Here is a 17,275-nt window from a genome sequence, read left to right on the forward strand (position 1 = left end):
GTGAGGTCCCTGAGGCTTGGGGCAGCACCAGCACTAAGGGGGCTCAGTCCCAGGAAGCAGGTATGACGTGGGGTGTTGGGGACCTTTGTGTCCACGGACTGGGTCCTCTGCCTCCTCCCATCCTTGGCCTCACCCTTGGCCTCTCCCAACAAATAGTCACTCTCCTGATCCAGTGGCCAAAAAGGGCACTGGGCTGCCATCCCCCACACCCACCCTGAGCTGTCACTTTCTGGGGCGCAGGACCGGCCCCTGGGCAGCCTCCAGGGCAGCCGGCAGCCAGAACGCGGCCCTGCCAGGGACATGAAAGCCAGCAGCTTCCGCACCCGCGCCTGCTCACCCGCAGGAGGGAGGAAGGCTTCCTTCCCTGAGCCCTGCCAGCTCTCTGATCACGGGCGGGCAGGGACGCCACTCCGAGCAGAGGCCCCACGGCTCCAGGGCGAGCTGACGGATGAAAGGAGACGGCTGCTGGTAGCGGGGGCAGAGTGTCACCAGGAATCAGGCCACGTGGGCGGGACAGGCAGCACCCCAGGGTTCCTAATTGGAGGGGGGTGCCTGGACGCTGGCCCCTCTCCATCCCAAAGCATCTTCCAAATTCAATGTTTATCAACAGGCTGGCCAGCGAGGGAGAGTGGGGAGGGAGGGAGGGCGGGTGGGGATAGAGGAAGGAGGCCCAGTGCCTCTGGGGCTCCCGGGGGGCTGCAGAAGGGGGCTGAGAAGGGGGAGGGGGGGCGGGGGACGCACCCTGCTCCCACCAACCTTGACTCCTTTCCTTGGTGGGCTTCCAGCCTCTCTGCTGGTCTGGCCCCATCCCCCCATGACGGTGGCAGCCCTGAGCAGCAAGCAGACCCCCTTGCCCCAACTCAGACCTCTGCAGGGCCTGCTGGCCACTTAACAAAGGCCAGCCTCTGTTACTAATTAAAATATCTGAAGACACTTTAAGAGGAAACCATTAGGCTAGAGGGCTGGGGAGGCCTCAGGCTGCTCTCCTGGGGTGAAGGGACAGGACATTCCTTCTTGCTCTGGACTGAGGCCCAGCAGGGCACCGGATCAACGCTCCTCACCCTGGGAGCTCTAGGGGCCTCCAGCTAGCAGGGAGGGCCCACCACGGCATTCCCAGAGGAGGCCACAGGGTCCAGGGGAAAGGCAGGGGCAAGGCAGCAGGCCTGGCAGCAGCCCCTCCAGTCTGGGCAGCCAGCCACCTGCAGCCGAGGCCTCTGACCCTTGGCCCTTAAGGGGTTCCCCTAAGCAGCCCCACCTGCCAGTCCCTTCTCACCCAGACCCAGGGGCAGTCCTGGCTCAGGACGGTGGCAGCCAGCCGGGCAGGCCCATCCCCACTGGGGCAGGAGGCAGAGGAGGCTGCAAAGCCCCAAAACTGACTTCAGAGGCACTCTGCTCCCTCCGAGTCCACCCCTCTAAAAGGCCTTATCATACTCCCGACTATGGCCTCACGCTCCCTCCTGGGCAGGTGCCCCTCCCGGGCCAGCCCTAGCAGCACCCACCAGCCAGGCAGGCAGGCAGGCAGGCAGGCAGTACCTGAAAGAGGGTCAGCGTGTGGTCGTCCAGGATGGTTTTTGGAGGAGCGATGACTGCGGAAAGATGGTTGTCTGCACCAGGAAACGCCTCGCCCCCCCCATCACCCCCCCATCCCTTGCCCATGCACCCCCCACCCCAGGACAGGCCTGAGAGTGACCAGGAGGCCTGGGCCATAGGCCTCAGCTGAGGGATTTCTGAAGTACCCCTCAGCTCACATCCCCCTGTGTCCATCACTCTACTGCTGCAAAAACCCAGCAAGAAGCTGGGGAGAGGGCCTCGGGCAGACTCACCTGCAAGGGGACACCTACCCTGCACAGTTCCCTGTGCAGCCCTGCGGCCTGACCCTTCACTACCCAGACGCCCTCCAAAGGAGGCCAGCAGCTCGCCCCTGTGCCCCCAGCCCCTACAGCTCCTGGCCAGGTGGGAAGCAAAGGGCACAGGGATGCTGAGCAGGGTCAACTTCCCTCCCCAACTTGCCCAGTCCCGGACTCATGCTCGGACACCAGCACAGGACCCGCCTGCCCCATGATGCTGTTTCTGTGGGAAAAGCTGCTTCAAGCCCCAACTGGGAGGTGCCAGGACTGCTGAGCAGGAGGTCCCAGAAAAGCACTTACACAGGTAGAACGGCAGCTTGGGGTTGCCCAGGTGGCTCCTCACGAAGTCCCGCAAATCCCCCACTGCAGGAGGAAGGGTGGGGTGAGCAGGGATCCCACACTCAGACCCACTCCAGGGCCGGGCCCCCTCTGCAATGGGACGAGCCAGGTCCAACCTGTGTGCAGACCCGCTCCCCAAGGTCACCGAGAACCCCACTCAGAACTGGTGGCATTGCTGCCTTCCTTCCAGGTGAGCTGCAGCCCCAGGCCAAAGACCCCACTACTGGGTGTGGGGGAGGCCTGGGTCTACCTTTCTCTGGGTGCCCCTCTGTCCCACCCACACCCAGAACAGATGGGTGCATGGGGCCAGCCAGTCCCACGGGTACTGCTCAGCTGGTCTGCGAGCCTCCAATGTGAGCTGGCCCCCAGCCCTCCACCCGCTGCCTGCCCCACGGCCCAGAGGGAAGGAGCCTGGAGGAGCTCATAGGGCCCCCCCGCCCTCCCAGACGGGGCTGCTCACCGGTCTCGCTGGGGCGGAAGAAGCCCTGCAGGATGTAGCGGTCAGGAAACAGGACCCTCAAGACCACCTAGACCAGGACAAGCCAGCTTGTCAACAGGACAGCTAGAGTCCAATCCAGGCATCCGCACTCCTGGGCCCACGATGGCTAGGTCCCCCGGCCACGCCGGGCCAGCACCCCCTCACCTTGGCTGCCCCCTGACACTCCTGGCCCCATGGGCTGGACACAAGGACCAGTCAAGTACCCACGTGCACTTGTGAAAACACACTGATGTTTTTCATCTTAGAACGGGGCTGCCTGGCTCATTAACGAACCGCGGCCATGTAGGCCTGGGCTGAAGTACACGAGACCACGGCCAGTGGCTTGTGGGAGGCCCCAGTGCAGAGCCATGTGCAGACCACCTCCCGCCCCAGGCCAGGGTACCTTAGGGTAGCGCTGCAGCTTCTCCTTCATCTGAGCATCTCTGAAGGCCTTGGTCACCAAGGGGGCTTCTTCCAGGCGCTTCCTGGGGCAGGGGGGGTGGGGTGGGGGGTGGCAGCGGTGAAGGTCCCAGGTCTCCCCAACCAGAGCAGAGGCCCCACACCAGCTGGACTCTGGGTTTCTCCCTCGTCCCCTTGGACTTCGTGAGCTGCTCCCCAACAGAGGGCCAGACAGGACTAGGAGCCCCCTGCCTGGGCCCCCTCACCCTCCGAGGTGCTGCCAAGGGCACGGGTGTCTCTGAAGGGGCCAGGTGCACACCCACCGTTCACTCTTGAGCTGGGCCAAGCGTCTTCTGACGTCATCCACGGTCACTTCGAAGAACTCGTCAGGCAGCTCCGCGGGCCAGGCCTGGAGCAGCACCTCCAGGTCAGGGTGGCACACCACGGGGTCTCGGTCCACTGGCTGGGCAGGCAGAGGGCTCGGCTGATGCAGGTCCCAGGAAGGGCCCAGGCTCCCGACCCCAGGGGGCTGGGGTGGCCGTGCAGACCCTGGCTGAGCCATGTGCTGCCGGCCCCGCCTGTCAGCCCATGGCCAGGGCCGGGGCTCCAGGATGGGGCATGGGACAGCTGAGCCTGTCCAGGACTGGAGGCCCCTCCCTCCATGCCTGCCTGCTTAGCAACACTGACGCTGAGACCCTCACTCACCAACAGGGCACATGGCCCTGGGGTCTTGGCTCAGCCGGGTCAGCTGGCACCCTGACTGCTGGGTGGGGGGGAGGCGGTACTTGGGCAGTGGGTGAGCAGCAGCATCTCTGTTCACTTCCTGTCTCCGTGGGGGCTCCCCACGAGCCCCAGGGAGCTACGTGTTATCAGGGTCTCCCAAGTGGGGAACAAACTTGGGGAGCAGTGCCCTGGTCACGGCCATGTCAGCGGTTCCACGGGAGGGGCAGGAGAAGCGACAGCCCCCAAATTAGCGATTTGGCAAAAACCTGCCAGCTGCTGGCTCCATGGCCAGGCTGACCCCTCCTCCCCTCTCTGGGGGAGCGGCCGGCCCCACCCTCTGCCCACCATGGGGACACAGGAAGGGACAGCATCTCTCCTAATTGGCAGCAATGGAGACGGAAATTACAAGGCAGGGCCTGCTCTGCTTGCAGTGCCTCCGGGTGAGTAATTGTAGCGAGTGTAGCCCAAGTGACTATGTGGGGAGACACCTTCGTGGCGCTGAGGCCGCCCATGGAGCCAGGCCTGACAGAGGTGTCCAGCTGGGCCGGCAGGGCCCACGCCAGGTCCTGCCCTCCCTTGCACAGAACATCCACAAGCCGTCTGGGGTGAGGTCACTTCTCTGCCTTTTGCTCCCGCCTGCCCCCTCCTCCCCGCCCCAGCCTAGCACTGAAATCCCACCTCCTGCCTTCAACACTCAGAGCCGGGCTCAGCAGGCTTCTCCGATCAACCCTTCCTGCGCTCTGGCCTGACCACAGCCCCACCCACTCTAGAGGTCAGACTCACCAACCTGGGGCTGGTCGAGGGCTGAAGCTGCCCAGTGCACCTGCCAGGTGTCCCAGGGCTGCTCCCCCAGCCACACCCGAGGCCTTGACTGCCCAGGCCAGCAGGTCTCTGCCACTCCTGAGTGCACAGCTGCGTCACTCCTTGTAATGAAGGGAGGTGGGTTCTCGCCAGGAAGCCCCACTGATCTCAAGGCACTGTGGCAGGGTGGACAGGAGGGGCTGGCTGAGGCCCGGGCAGTGGGGTCCGTAGGTGGCTGACCGAGGCCCCTGGGAGCTGCCCCCTCAAAGCCACAACCCTCCTGCAGCCCACAGGCAGTCCACGCCAGAGCTTTTTATAACAAGATGCCAGGCGCCAGGCTGCCCCCCATAGCCACGGCGCCTGCATTCCAGAAGGGCCGAGCACTCGCCTGGGCTCCTGGGGGAGGGCGAGGGCAGACGTGGATGTGCCTGAGCTGGGCACTGCTGTGTCCATGAGTGCCAGGACCCCTGGCGCTCGAGCACAAAGCCCACAAGCCAACGAGCAAGCTCTGGGACCTCCCTGTCCCGGTCCCGCCCTCCGAGGACCCAGATCTGGGCACACAAGTCACCCCGAGAATCCAGCAATTGGGTGACTTGTGATCCATGACCTGGAGCTGAGCCTGACTATCAGACAGGCCCCCTGATCCCCGGGGGGCACGGCTGGGGAAGCCCGACCCTGAGTGCACGGGGCCACTCCGGCCTCCTTGTCCTCCTGGGTACTTCCAGTGCACAGCCCAGGGGTAACCTGGAGGACTGCAGACTGCTAGCACTTCCCACAACCCTCCCACAACTTCCAGAACAGGGACGCAGGTGACACCAGCTGCTGGCTTCATGCTGCTCAGGGGCCACTGACTTTCAGTCAGAAAGTGAGCAGACAAAAATCTCTCTCCGCGTTGGATCTACCCTCGATTCACACCCCTCCTCCTATGCCTCAGCTCTGCTCCAGAAGCCCGTTTGTCCAAGAGCAGCCAGGAGCCGGGGTCCCACACGGGAACCAGAGCACTGGGAGAGAGCCACCTCGAGATCACACTCTCTCATTCTCCTGCACCGCCCTGCGTCTTGGGGGCCTCCCTGCTCCTGGGCAGAGGAGCCAGGGTTCCGAGCAGCCTCTGCTGCCCATCAGAGCCCAGGGGCCAGACCACCCAAGTCCCAGAGCTGCCGCCACGACCGGACCCCAGGCGGTCCCTGTCCCATGAGAACAGTGGATGTCCATGGCTGGGCTGGTAGGACGGACCACCCTGTCCTACCAAATGACCGAGGGAGAAGCCAGGGGGCTTCAAACACCTCCACGTAGCCTGCCCAGCAGGTATTTCTACCGCAAAGAGGAGAGAGACCAGGAAAGGAGGAGTGGGTCTGACCGCTCCACATGGGAGGAAGCAGGGCAGACACGGCGCCAGCGGAGGCCAAGCCCTGGCCCTGCTCACTTCCAACGCTCTGCCGGCAATCTGGCCCTCATTTGCTGTTCCTTTACCTGCCGCTCCTTGGTCATGGGCAGTTATTATGCACAGCTCCCATCCTAGGTGGATTTATGAAGATGTTTTTGGATGGAGAATAGAGATCTAGGATGAGACACCATTAAGAAAAAAAAAAAAAAACGCATAGTGGCCACTGTCAGAGGGCCTCAGCGCCCTCACCACGGGGACTGGGTTCCTGTGTGCTGGCCGAGGGACACAGCCCCAGGGTCCAGGATGGGCCTCCAAGATGAACCTCCCAGTTGGTGCCCGAGGATGCTGGTGGGGTGGCAGGCCTAGAACCTTCTCAGCGCACCTGACAGCTGGCCCTCACAGCCCAAATCTCCAGGTCTGCTCTTCCAGATCCTACCAGGGAGCCACTTGGAGGACGCGCCTCCACTAAGAACCCAATGTCGCCAGGCTTGGGTCATCCTGCCAAAGTCGCAGGTTTTCCATCATCAGCTCAAGGTCCAGCTCCTGAACGCTGTCAGTCTCCAGAGCACAGCCCCGGCCCCGTCTCCCCCCGCCCCCACCCCTTAACCCCAGGAAAGCCAGAGGAGCCGGTCCCTCCCCCGGTGGCCCCGACGCTGTAGGCATCTCACTGTCGGCTAGAAGATGGGCAGAACGATGAGGAGGCAGCCAGAGCCTGGGGTCTGAGCCCATGGGGTGGGGGGGGTCTACATGACAGCGCATGACAGATGAGGAAACAGGCGCGGGCATGATCCTGAGGGGAGGAACGGCAGGTGTCTGCAGGCTCCAAGGGCGTGGCCACAAGAGACCCGATCCTTCTGGTGGAACGCCCAGCAGGGGTTTCTCATTTCCTGCAAGCACACGACCCTAGCAAAGACTCCCCTGTCCCAGCCTCCACCGAGGGTATTAAGACAAGAGAACACCCAGAAGACCAGAAAGGAGGGAGGTGGACGGAGAGAGCAGACGAGTCAGGCTGTCTGCGAACTGGAGGATACTGGCGAGGGGCCCAGAGGGCACTTGGGAGGGAAAGGAGCCTCCAGAGGGGGGGGGAACAGGAGCACCCTCTGCGGGTGACGTTCAGAGGAGGCCCTGGGTGACGGCCTGAGGCTGCAAAGACACTGGACTGACACCTGGGCCACTCAGCCATGGGGACTTGGGGACCAGCCACCAGCTGTGGACGGCCACCAGTGCCTTCAGAAAGAGCCTCTGTCATGCCGGGATGGACCCTTCGAGGGAGACCCGAGGGGAGGAAGGTGTGAGGGCACTGCCTACCCTCAGCCCCATGCCACAGGCAGTCAGAGGCCAGGCCTGGAGGGGACCAGGGGACGCGGCTCTGGGCTGAGACGTGGGCCCACGGCTTCCCCCAACAGCCAGTGGACATGCTCCAGTGGCCGCCACACGAGTGGCTGAGAACCCACTTGGGCACACAGGGGTCTCCCCATGTCAAAAGCAGCCTCACTGCCTGCTGAGGTTTCATTTTCTTGACAGTAATTTTCCAGGACATGATGACACAGGGAGAAAAAATGTAAAAACTATTTGGAGGTGACCTCAACCCCAGATTTTCCAGCTTCCCTGTGAGGGCTCTTGTTTTCCTCCCACCCTCCCGCCTCCCTCTTACCCAGACTGTCCTCTGACAATGGTTTTTGGTAACAGGGAATGTGAAGCGTTTCCCCTTGAGGCTTGGAGCTGAAATGAAACACTACGCGGGAGGAACGCGGGCCAAGCCTCCGTCACTCTCAGAGCCGGCCGCCCTCTGGAGGGAGCAACGTGCCAGCACGAGGCCGGGCCTGACCGGCAAGGCTGCACTGAACTCCAGCCCCTCATCCGCTGGGCCTGCCAGCGGCACAGGCGGAGGCCGCGCCTGCCCCAGCCCTGGGCCAACGTCCACACCTGGGCCTGCCCGCCTTCCAAGCAGGAAAAACCGAGAGCATCTTTAAGAAGAAGAGAAATGCTGGGCTGCGACAGTGACGCAGGCACACTTTGAAAGCCGGTGGCTCCAGTGCCCTGGCGTGGCCCCACCTGTCTGTGCACGCAGTGCATGAACCCCCAAAGGACTGAAATAAGCAAATGTAAGGTGTGGGGTGGCTCTCCTCATGCACGGGGGAAGACGCCTGCTCCAGGCCAGCAAACCCAGGGGCGGATGCACACAGCAGACCAAAGGGCCAGGAGAAACCCCGCAGAGGGAGCCCCTTGAGCCCGATCAGGATGGGGGCCTGCAAATGAGGCTGCCTGGCCCTGCGGGCAGCTCTGGAGTTCCAGGCGGTACTCTGGCAGCTGGGGCACCTTACCCACTGGTTCTCCATGGCTTCGCAGGCTGGGCATCTGTCTCTCCCCCAAGTCCAGTCATGGTTGAGACGAAGCATGACAGGGACAGCTGGAGGGCACCTGCCTGTCACCAGGCTTTAAAAACCGCCTCAAGACTCAGTTGGGGCCTTCAAAGTTGCTGACCCATCTGCCAGCAAACCTCAAAGGGCATCCCAAGTAAGGCCAAGACCAGAGCCCCGGGACTGTCCACAAACACCGGCAGAGCAGGGACAGGCTCACACCACGCCCTGGGCCCACACACGGGGGGACAGCGGGCTGTGCTCTTGGGGGCATGTCATGGACAGGCACCCCAGGCCAAGAGGAGGAGGGTGGCAGGGCAGCAAGGGGCACTGCTCTCGGTCCACCCCAGGCCCCAGGTCCTGGCCAGGCTCCCCCCAGCCCTGAGTGTTCTAAACCTTCCCGTAAACTGGGGACAGCCAGAGGCGAAGCTGACGCCTGCTCTGAGACATGGGTGCAAGGTGCGGAGTAAGCCCCCGGGGCCACGTCTTCAGGAGATGAGACCATCCCCTGGAGGGTGAGGGGCAGGCAGGGGAGACTGCAGTCAGCCCGCCCTTCCCAGGGGGTTGGGGCCTTTGATCACGAACCCCTGTGCCAGCTGCGTGGGGGGACGCCGGCTGGGAGCATGGCCCAGCAGCACAAAGAGCTGCAGGGCAGCCTCCTGGGCCAGCGGAAGGACTTCAAAGGACAGGCCAGGGGCCGCCGGGCAGCCCCAGCCTCTCTCCACACTCGGTTCTGACGGCCAGTAAAACTACCTTCTAATAATTAATGTTCTGACATCAAAGGCAGGAGCCGCCCGGGTCTGTAAACCATCCTGGGCCTCAGCCGAGGACCTGCCTGTATTTCATCCTGTCTCTTCTGACTCTTCATTCAAATCCAAAACCACACACAGGCAAAACATTAATGGGAAACTTGGAAACTCTTTTTGATTACTAAAGTGTACCTTTGAAGTTCCCCCAAAAGTTCTGATTTGTTCCCTTCTCCCCTCCCCCAGGACTCGAGGGGACACAAAGCAGACAGCATGTGGCCAGCCGGGCCTCCGGGTGCACGGCTGTCAGTGTGACAGGAGGCGCGAGGCAGGCGGGCGGGGGACGCTCCACAATCAACCAGCTGCTGGGGCTCCCAGATCAAAGACACGCACTGCTGGCGGCCAGGCGGACCCTCCCCGGGACTCCTCCTTCCTGGGGCCCCTGGGGTCAGTGCTCGGGGATGCACTGGGATCCTGCGCCTGACAGCAACCACCTATCAGGCTGGCACCAGACCAGGCCACTCCCCACACAGCCCTGGGGAGTCAGCAGGTTCCCAAGAGATGCAGAGAGCCACAGCCTTTAGGGTGGGAGAAGGAGACAGCCAGCCCCGGTACTAGTTTTCTGGTCCCCAAACCTAGGGGTCCCCAGAAAGAGCAGGCCCGAAGGGAGTCGGGCCCCCGGCCCTGGCTCACCCCGACCACAAGGCTCTGCCTTCGAAAGCTGATTCTGGGCCCAGGTGACGAGCCTGTGAGACTGGGGGCTTCGTACTAGTGTCTAATGCAGCCCAGACATCAGCGTAGAAGCCAGTGGGGTCCCTGAAGAGCCAGGGCACCACCACCACCTCCCCAGGATGGACATTCACGGGGCTTGGGACTGGCTCAGTTCCCCTCCCCTCCCCTCCCCCATCCATTCAGCAAGGACACACAAATCGTGGTTCAGGAAGCAGGAGGAAGCCCCCGCCGCCTGCCCCTCTGCAGGAACTTGGGCTCTGTCCCACCGCTGAGCCTCCCCACGGCCTGCCCCGCGCAGGCACAGGTGCCCCTGCCCCTCCACCCTCCCCTTCAGGTGTGTGACCTGAAAGCAAGAGTGAGGAGGGTGCTCTAGAAGAGACAAGATGCAGGCTCCAGCACTAAAATATTAGTTAACTGCAACTCAGAGTGTAGCTAAACACATCACTGAAACTGGACTGACCCCTGGAATGCAAGGATAGCTTCATGGGGGAAATCTATCCAAAACCTCAGCATGCAAACGAACTAAACGAGAGCGAAGGCATGGAATCACCTCAATGCGGCAAAAGCAGTTCATAAAGCACCACTCTTACTTTTGATAAAGAAAAATTCTCAGAGAATTAGGAATAGAAACTCTTGATTTGATAAAGACTTTTCACAGCCCGCAGCATCTTTCACAGATAAACTAAGATTACTCCGTGTGAGATCAAGGTCAAGACAAGGATGCCCGCTAAATCTGCTGCTATTCAACAGTTACCAGAGACCCAATCACTGCAATACGACAAGAAAAAAAAATGAGAGAAGTAAGGACATCAAGGAAAAAGATAAACTGACATTATTTGCAGACTCCAACTGAAAATGAGAAACTGCTGGAACCAGTAAAGCAAGTGAGCAAGGCTGCTGGGTATAAAAACCAGCAGCATCCACTGCCCGGGTGGAGCCTCACCATCCTCACTCCACAAGCTCCTGCTCCAGGCAGGGAATCCTGCGATGGCTCTCCATCGTCTGGAAAGGTGATTTGTAAGAACGAATTCATTTCAGCAGTGTCATCCTTCTCACCACATAAAACCTCAAGTGGACCCTGAGTGTTGGCACATGGAGCCGCTCTGGCTGGAAGGAAGGGCAGAAGAGAGCGGAGAACTTGGAGCCCTCACTGAGAAGGCGCAGCGGCGTCTCGAATAACGCCCACATGCGCCTGTGCAGCCTCAAGGGCTCCACAGGTGACAACGTGCAGCCCAGCCTGGAAACCCAGGCTGGCCCCACCGTAAGGTCTCTTTATTAGGAAAGACCCTCTCCAGCCACAAGCCACAGACCTAAGCTGGACGCCTGAGCCTCCCCAGGGGCCAACCCCAGGAGGCAGGGGGCCTGGCACAGCCCAGGAGCCCAAGACGTTGGGAAATCTACAACACGCCTTTCCTGAAAACAGTCTGTGAGCGCTGCTGAGGGAGCAGTCACACAGAGGGACACAAAGAAGCCTATGGAAGCTCTGCCGTACGACTCATGAAAGCCCTTCTGGAGAAAGTCCCAGAGGCACTCCAAGGAGAAAGTCTTGCCCTGGCGCCAAGCTTGAGCACCAACCCGACAGGGGCCACGCCTGTCCTCCCTCTTAGGAGCTCCAACACGGCTGCAACTGCCCAGGGTGAGGCTGGCCTGACCCACAGAAGACCAGAGATGGCCTCCATCAGACAGCGGGGAGGCAGACACTGGCCACATGCCTGACTTCTGCAGAGGTGCCGCCCAGCTGGGGGTCCCCTTGTTCAGCGTGATCCAAGATGCAAGGTCCCTTCCACTCCTCATGTCTGTGTGTGGTCAGAGCAGGGGACGGGGGCGGGCATCACTGTGGGGGAGGATGTGAAACTAGGGCACAGCTCAAAGGTGCCCAAAGACAGATTCAACATCGAGAAGACAAAAAGCCCAACACTGCCCTGATGGTAGGTGTCTATATAGTAAGTCGTACCTCGATAGAGCTGATCAGATAAGAAGACAGCGTCACAGAGGCAACCCAAGGCCTGGGCCGTTTCATCACAGCTCCGTGAGGGCTGCATGCCCTCCTCCCAGCCGTGGCTCAGATGGCCGCCAGGAACTTCCAAGAAGTCCCCACCAGAGATGCCCGAGGCCCCACCCACAAGGTTGTGAAGAGTGAGCAAACTCACCCTCTTCTACCTGCTTGGTGCGTGCCCCACACGCCCACTGGCCAGTGGTGGGATGTAGCGGGTGAGCTGAGGCAGCCTGGCTCAGGAGTCAATGTGGCGTGGGACAATCAAGGTCAAACCATCTTCACGTCAAAAGCCAGTCAAACCCACCAGCCCAGGAGAAGATGGGGGCGCCGGGTCCAAGGTTTTGGGAAGGATGGCTCTCTTGGCTGTGACATGGTCAGCCAGGACACACAGGTTTGTCAAAACCCATCAACTGTATATCTAAAATGGTGCCTCAAGAAAGCTGATTTCAGGCAAAGCAAAACCAAAAAATCGCTTCCCTGGGAAGATGAAACCGCACCCAGCGACCCTGCTGCACCCTGGGCTGACCAGCCACGATGTCAGGTGCAGTCAAGAGAAAGGACCCCAGCGCCCAGCTCGCCCCTTACCAGCTCCGGCTCCGGCTGGGGCTCCTGGCCAGGCCTCGACTTCTTTGGCTGGGAGGGGCCTGCAGGGCTGGAGAAGGACTTTGGCAGTTTGGCTGAAGATGACATCAGAGGCCTCACGGACCCGGAGGGGCCCCCCAGTCGCTGTCCCCCACCCGAGAAAGGAACAAAGGGGGCTGGTGTGGGCTCCTTCGAGATCTGCTTCGCCTGAGCATCCACCGGCTTCGGGCCCAGGCCATCCACGCGACCGGCCCCCGGGCGCGCTGCCTCATCCTGATGGCTCACATCGCCCTGGCTGAGCCCCGCTGAATTCAGTGGAAACAGAGGGCTGCTGGCTGCCTGGTCGGCCAACAAGGAAGGGGTCGGGCTTCCTGGGCTTTTGCTCCAGGAGACCCCAGGCTCCTGCTTGCCAGTGGAATCGTGTGGCTTCATGGAAAACCTGAGTGGGTAGGCCCGGAAAGCAAATGAAATTCCATACACGGAGCCCCGGGTCTCACAGTGCCAGCATCGTATCTTCTGGTGACTACCAAACCAAATCCAATCCCCTGAAAGCACCCCACAGCCCTTCCCGACCCACCTCACCTCACGGGGGAAGGAGCGTGCGTGGGGCCGCCACGCCAGCCCGGCTGAGGGCAGATCCCCCACCTGACGCTGCGCCCCAGGGTGCCCAGCCCCCCCAGACTGCAGACGGGAGAAGCGACCGGCAAGGGTCTGGGCTTCCCCGCGTTTCCTGTTTCCTTTCCCTTGAGACTACAGTTTTCTTCACTAAACCAGACTCAGAGACCCCCCACCTGATGATGGCACTGCCCCCGGTGAGGCCCAGTGACTGCAGCGTCGTGCTCTGCAAGGCGGCTCCGCCGGTCACCTGTAAGGAGGGAACAGGACATCCTGCTGACCCCTCGCTGCCTCCCCCAGCCTGGGCACTGTGTCACCAGCACCGTGGGGTCCCCCAGCCAGCCACAGCTCCCAAAAGGCCTGGGTCCAGCCCCCTGCACCCCAATCTACACCCGAGCATTTGTTCGCTGGTCCATGTCTGTCTCCCCAACCCCACCCCATCCGAGGTCTGGGTGGGCAGGGCTCAGGCCTGGGTTAGGCACATCTGGCCAGCTGACCAGCCCTCTGAGGGCTGGAGCTGATCCAGGCCCAGGTGCCTGAGGCCCCGTGGTCTGTCTCCTCCAGGGGAGGACCCATCCCCCCAGGTCCCTCCTGCTCACAGCCCTGGAACCCCTGCCCCGCTGAGCCCTGGGTCAGGAACCTCAAACTGCGATAAATAGGTGGGTGTGCCCCGTCTACACCAGGGGCCCCTCGGGGACAGTGGCCACCCCAGGCCAGGAAAGGGCGCTTGGCCAGGGTTGAAACAAAAAGCCCCTGTGAGCCAGGGGACCAAGCGCCAAGAGGGTCCCCCGTCACGGGCAGGCGGGCGGGGACAGGCAGGGCCTCAGTGCCAGGCCAAGCCTGCACCACGCCACACTCAGTTTTGAAAAAGATCAAAACTTTGAGCAAAGCAAATATTTATTAAAATGAAACCACTTTTGTGACTCTTGGGCTTTGAGAGAAGCTGAGAAAACAAACAGGGCTCTGAGGGAGGTTTGGGAGCAGCCCGGGCGGCCCGCAGTTGGTTCCAGCGGAGCCGGCGTCCTGCCTTTTTTCCATGAAACACATCATGCTTTCAGGGCCCAAGTTTGCCCATCGCTGCTTTGAAAGGTCTAAAGGAGTGAATTTTCCAGATTGGAAAGTGGGGCTGGGCCCGTGTGGCGGCTGGGAGTGGGCGGCAGGGCGCGGGCCAGGCGGGTGGGCCCACAGCTCACCTACCTCATCTCTCATGTACACGCAGACGGGGCTGGCCTCACACGGCCGGTCCAGACACTCCCTGAGAGGGGAGGGAAGAAAGCATCACAGGTAGCCACTGCCTGGGGGCACTGCTGCCCTGGGGATGGCACCCTGGCCAGCCACTGTGGGGGATCCACCCACCCTGGCCACCCTGCGGCTGGCCATCAGCCCATGGCCTGGGGGTGTCTCCCACCTGCCCACGGCCTCCCGGCTCAGAGCAAAGGGAGGACACAGAACACGGGGACAGGCAGCACCAGCCACCTCCTGGACGTGCCTTGGGTTGCTGTCAACTGTGCCCAGGGTCAGCGATGAGAAAGTCCTGGGAGGGCATGATCTGGGCTTTTATCTGAAGCTGTCCCCTGAGAAGGTTGCTGCCCCCAGAAGCACCAGGAGCACTTGGCACGGATCTATCTCACAGACTCCGAGGAGAGAGTGGGGCAATGCCAGGACAAACAGGGAGGTGGGCAGCAGGCCCAGCCACCAACGCCCCTCCCCTATAAACCAGACCCTGAGATGGGAGGGAAGGGCCCCCAGGAAGCACAGCTGGGCAGGCTGGAGGATGGCGGGCATGCAGGCGCACAATCGCGCACACACCCTCAGGACGGCCAACACCACTCACACAGGCCTGTACCTCGACAGCTGTACCACACAGGCCTGTGACGACCAAGGGAAGTTCATTTCTGCATTTCCTGACACATACCCATAGAACTAGCCCCCAAATAAACACGTGTCCCAGACCTATCGGCAGTGCCCCAGGCCTGACCCTCTCCTCTGGGAAGGGTGACAGGGAAGGGTGACACAAGGCGTTGCGCCTGCCAGAGTAGGAGACCTGGAGCGCCCTCAGGCCGTGCAGTGCTGCCCTGCCGAGCCCAGGGCTCAGACAAGGAGGTGGCTGGGATGGGAGACACAGAGGCTGAGCTGGGGACTGTACACAGACACTCGGACACTCGGCTGCCTGGGGCCGTCCCCGAGACCCGTGACACTGTCCTCTGCTCAGGTTCAGCATGTTTTCTCCCATCTCTCTTGTTTGCTTTCAGTTTATGCTTTTGCATATTCCCCAGGGCTGAGACACTCAAGCTAATCCAGAGCTTGCTGTGGGGGCCCCTGGAAGAGGTCCCTGACCACCTCCCACAGGCTGCCGGTCCCCATGGAGCTCACCCCGGGCTCTCCCCAAGGCTGTGCTCACAAAGAAACTGCTCCCCAGGGAAGGCTTCCAGCCCTCGACCAGAGCCACATGGGGGCCGGCCATGGCGGGTGTGACCCCGCACACACAGCGTGGCCAGGCCTCAGGAAAACACAAGACCCCAAAGTGCCAGAGAGACAACCCTGACCAGGCCTACACGCTCTTCATCCTGAAGCCAAAACAGAGAAAGAGTGAGGGAAGATACTCCAGCAAACAAGATCCCAGGGCAAGAGAGGAGGAAGGCAGTGGGGAGACACAGGGGTCCTGCTCCTTTCAATGGCAACAGAGACAGCAGCTGCCTGGGCTCAGAAAGCAAGCTGACTGCCCACCACGAGACAGGCAGAGTCCCCTCTGCTCTCAGGGGCTCTAGCCAGGCGTCCTCCCTCGAAATCCTTGTCCAGGGCACCCGATGCCAGTGTGGGGACCACAAATCACAAACAGGGACGAGAGCACAGCAGCACCCGGGAAGGCCTGCCTGCCTGCTGCCCTCGGAGGCCCCTGGACATCAAACAGCAGCTCAGCTTTGATGTCGGCTCCTCCAGAGGGATCGGATTCCCGCGTGTGGGATCTGAGGAGAGGCCTGTAAACACGCCGAGGGGAGGGGCAGCCGAGATCACTTCCAGACTTTCCTGGCCAATTAACAGCGCTCTCCCATCCGGCCGAGGACAGTGGACCAGGAGGCTCCAGCTCAACGGAGAGCCGAAGCCACCACTCCCTGCAACAGACACTGCTAAAGTTCCACATGTCTCAGAGGGAGCCTAGAGGGGACCTCCTGGGGACCCTTGTGCCCCTGGACCTGCTCCCACCCGCCAGCCCAGGCAGAGCCACTGGACGCCACTTGGCCCAAAGGGATGGTGCTGGGGAGGAGTGGCAGGACCTCACTCTGCCTAAGGCCGGCACACCTGCCCTCGGGGCCAGGCCTGGGGCCAGCAGGGTCAGCCCGGCAGGGCAAAGGCGCTGCTGCTGCTGTGTTCTTCAACCACCACGGAGAGTGTCACCCCACAGACATGGGCCATCCACCCACCCAGATGGCTCCTGGCAGGGCTCGCGGGGAGGTGATGCTGTGAACTGGGGGCAAGGCAGGCATCTAGAGCCCCTTCTGTTTTTGTCACTTGCTTGGGCCTGACCAAGTTGGGCTGGTACAAACTCAGGCGCCACCGACACAAGCCTGACACCACAGCTCTCCCACACAAGAACAACCAAAACTGACAAAAACCAACTGAAACTAACAGAGTTGTGACTTCAGGCTCAGATGGGTCCCTGCTGCCACAAGGAAGGCCAGAGTGGGTGAGGCCACATCCCAAGGGGCCAGGTGACTCACATCCACCACCACCCAGCAGCCCAGCCCACAAAGAGATGAGGTTGTGGCCGGAGGGAGCAAGGAGGCCGAGGCTTGGCCGAATCACAGAGACTCCTCCTCCAGAGCAGACGGAGTGGGGAGTTGCAGGGGGAAGGCAGCCTCTGGCCTTCCCAAACAAGACGGGGGGTGGGGAGGTGCTGCGCGAGAGCCCTGAACGGATACCCGGCATCTAGGCCTCCGGCTGCCCACCCACAAGGCTCTGGGTCTGGGCACAGGGTGACCACAGGCCAACCCCCACCCTCACGGGCAGCCCCTCCCTGCAGCCCGCTGTGCCCTGGGGGCCCTACAACCCTGAGAGAACAGGCAGACACCTGCCTTTCCCAGGGACGCTCGAATCCCTGCTTTTACTATCCACAGGATGAACACGGCTGAGATGGACCAGCGGGCTCGGCTGTGAAATCAGGCCAGGTGTAGAGGGGCAACGGGCTTCAGGGAAGAATCCAGCCTGGAATGGCATGCCTGGAGCCCTCCCTGCAGCAGATGCCCGAGAAGCAGAGAGGAGGCTCACATGGAGC

At 61.8% G+C, this 17,275-nt stretch overlaps 1 protein-coding gene across 8 annotated transcripts in view; it reads right to left on the minus strand.

Annotated features, from left to right (window-relative positions):
- ASPSCR1 (ASPSCR1 tether for SLC2A4, UBX domain containing) overlaps positions 1 to 17,275 on the minus strand; it is a 30,597-nt gene that overhangs the window by 2,660 nt on the left and 10,662 nt on the right. For 5 of the 8 annotated variants that reach the window (XM_057536424.1, XM_057536419.1, XM_057536421.1 and 2 more), the window contains 9 exons: positions 14,200 to 14,257; positions 13,179 to 13,252; positions 12,391 to 12,826; positions 3,387 to 3,526; positions 3,068 to 3,149; positions 2,647 to 2,713; positions 2,148 to 2,210; positions 1,534 to 1,586; positions 338 to 462 (listed from right to left, as the gene is read on the minus strand). In XM_057536424.1, the coding sequence (XP_057392407.1) occupies positions 338 to 462; positions 1,534 to 1,586; positions 2,148 to 2,210; positions 2,647 to 2,713; positions 3,068 to 3,149; positions 3,387 to 3,526; positions 12,391 to 12,826; positions 13,179 to 13,252; positions 14,200 to 14,257 (1,098 nt within the window). The remainder of the gene's footprint in view (positions 1 to 337; positions 463 to 1,533; positions 1,587 to 2,147; positions 2,211 to 2,646; positions 2,714 to 3,067; positions 3,150 to 3,386; positions 3,527 to 12,390; positions 12,827 to 13,178; positions 13,253 to 14,199; positions 14,258 to 17,275) is intronic. The other 3 variants (XM_057536422.1, XM_057536423.1, XM_057536420.1) reach the window with 2 other exon arrangements.

This window comes from Balaenoptera acutorostrata, chromosome 20, assembly GCF_949987535.1.
Source record: "Balaenoptera acutorostrata chromosome 20, mBalAcu1.1, whole genome shotgun sequence".
Lineage (NCBI taxonomy): Eukaryota > Metazoa > Chordata > Mammalia > Artiodactyla > Balaenopteridae > Balaenoptera > Balaenoptera acutorostrata.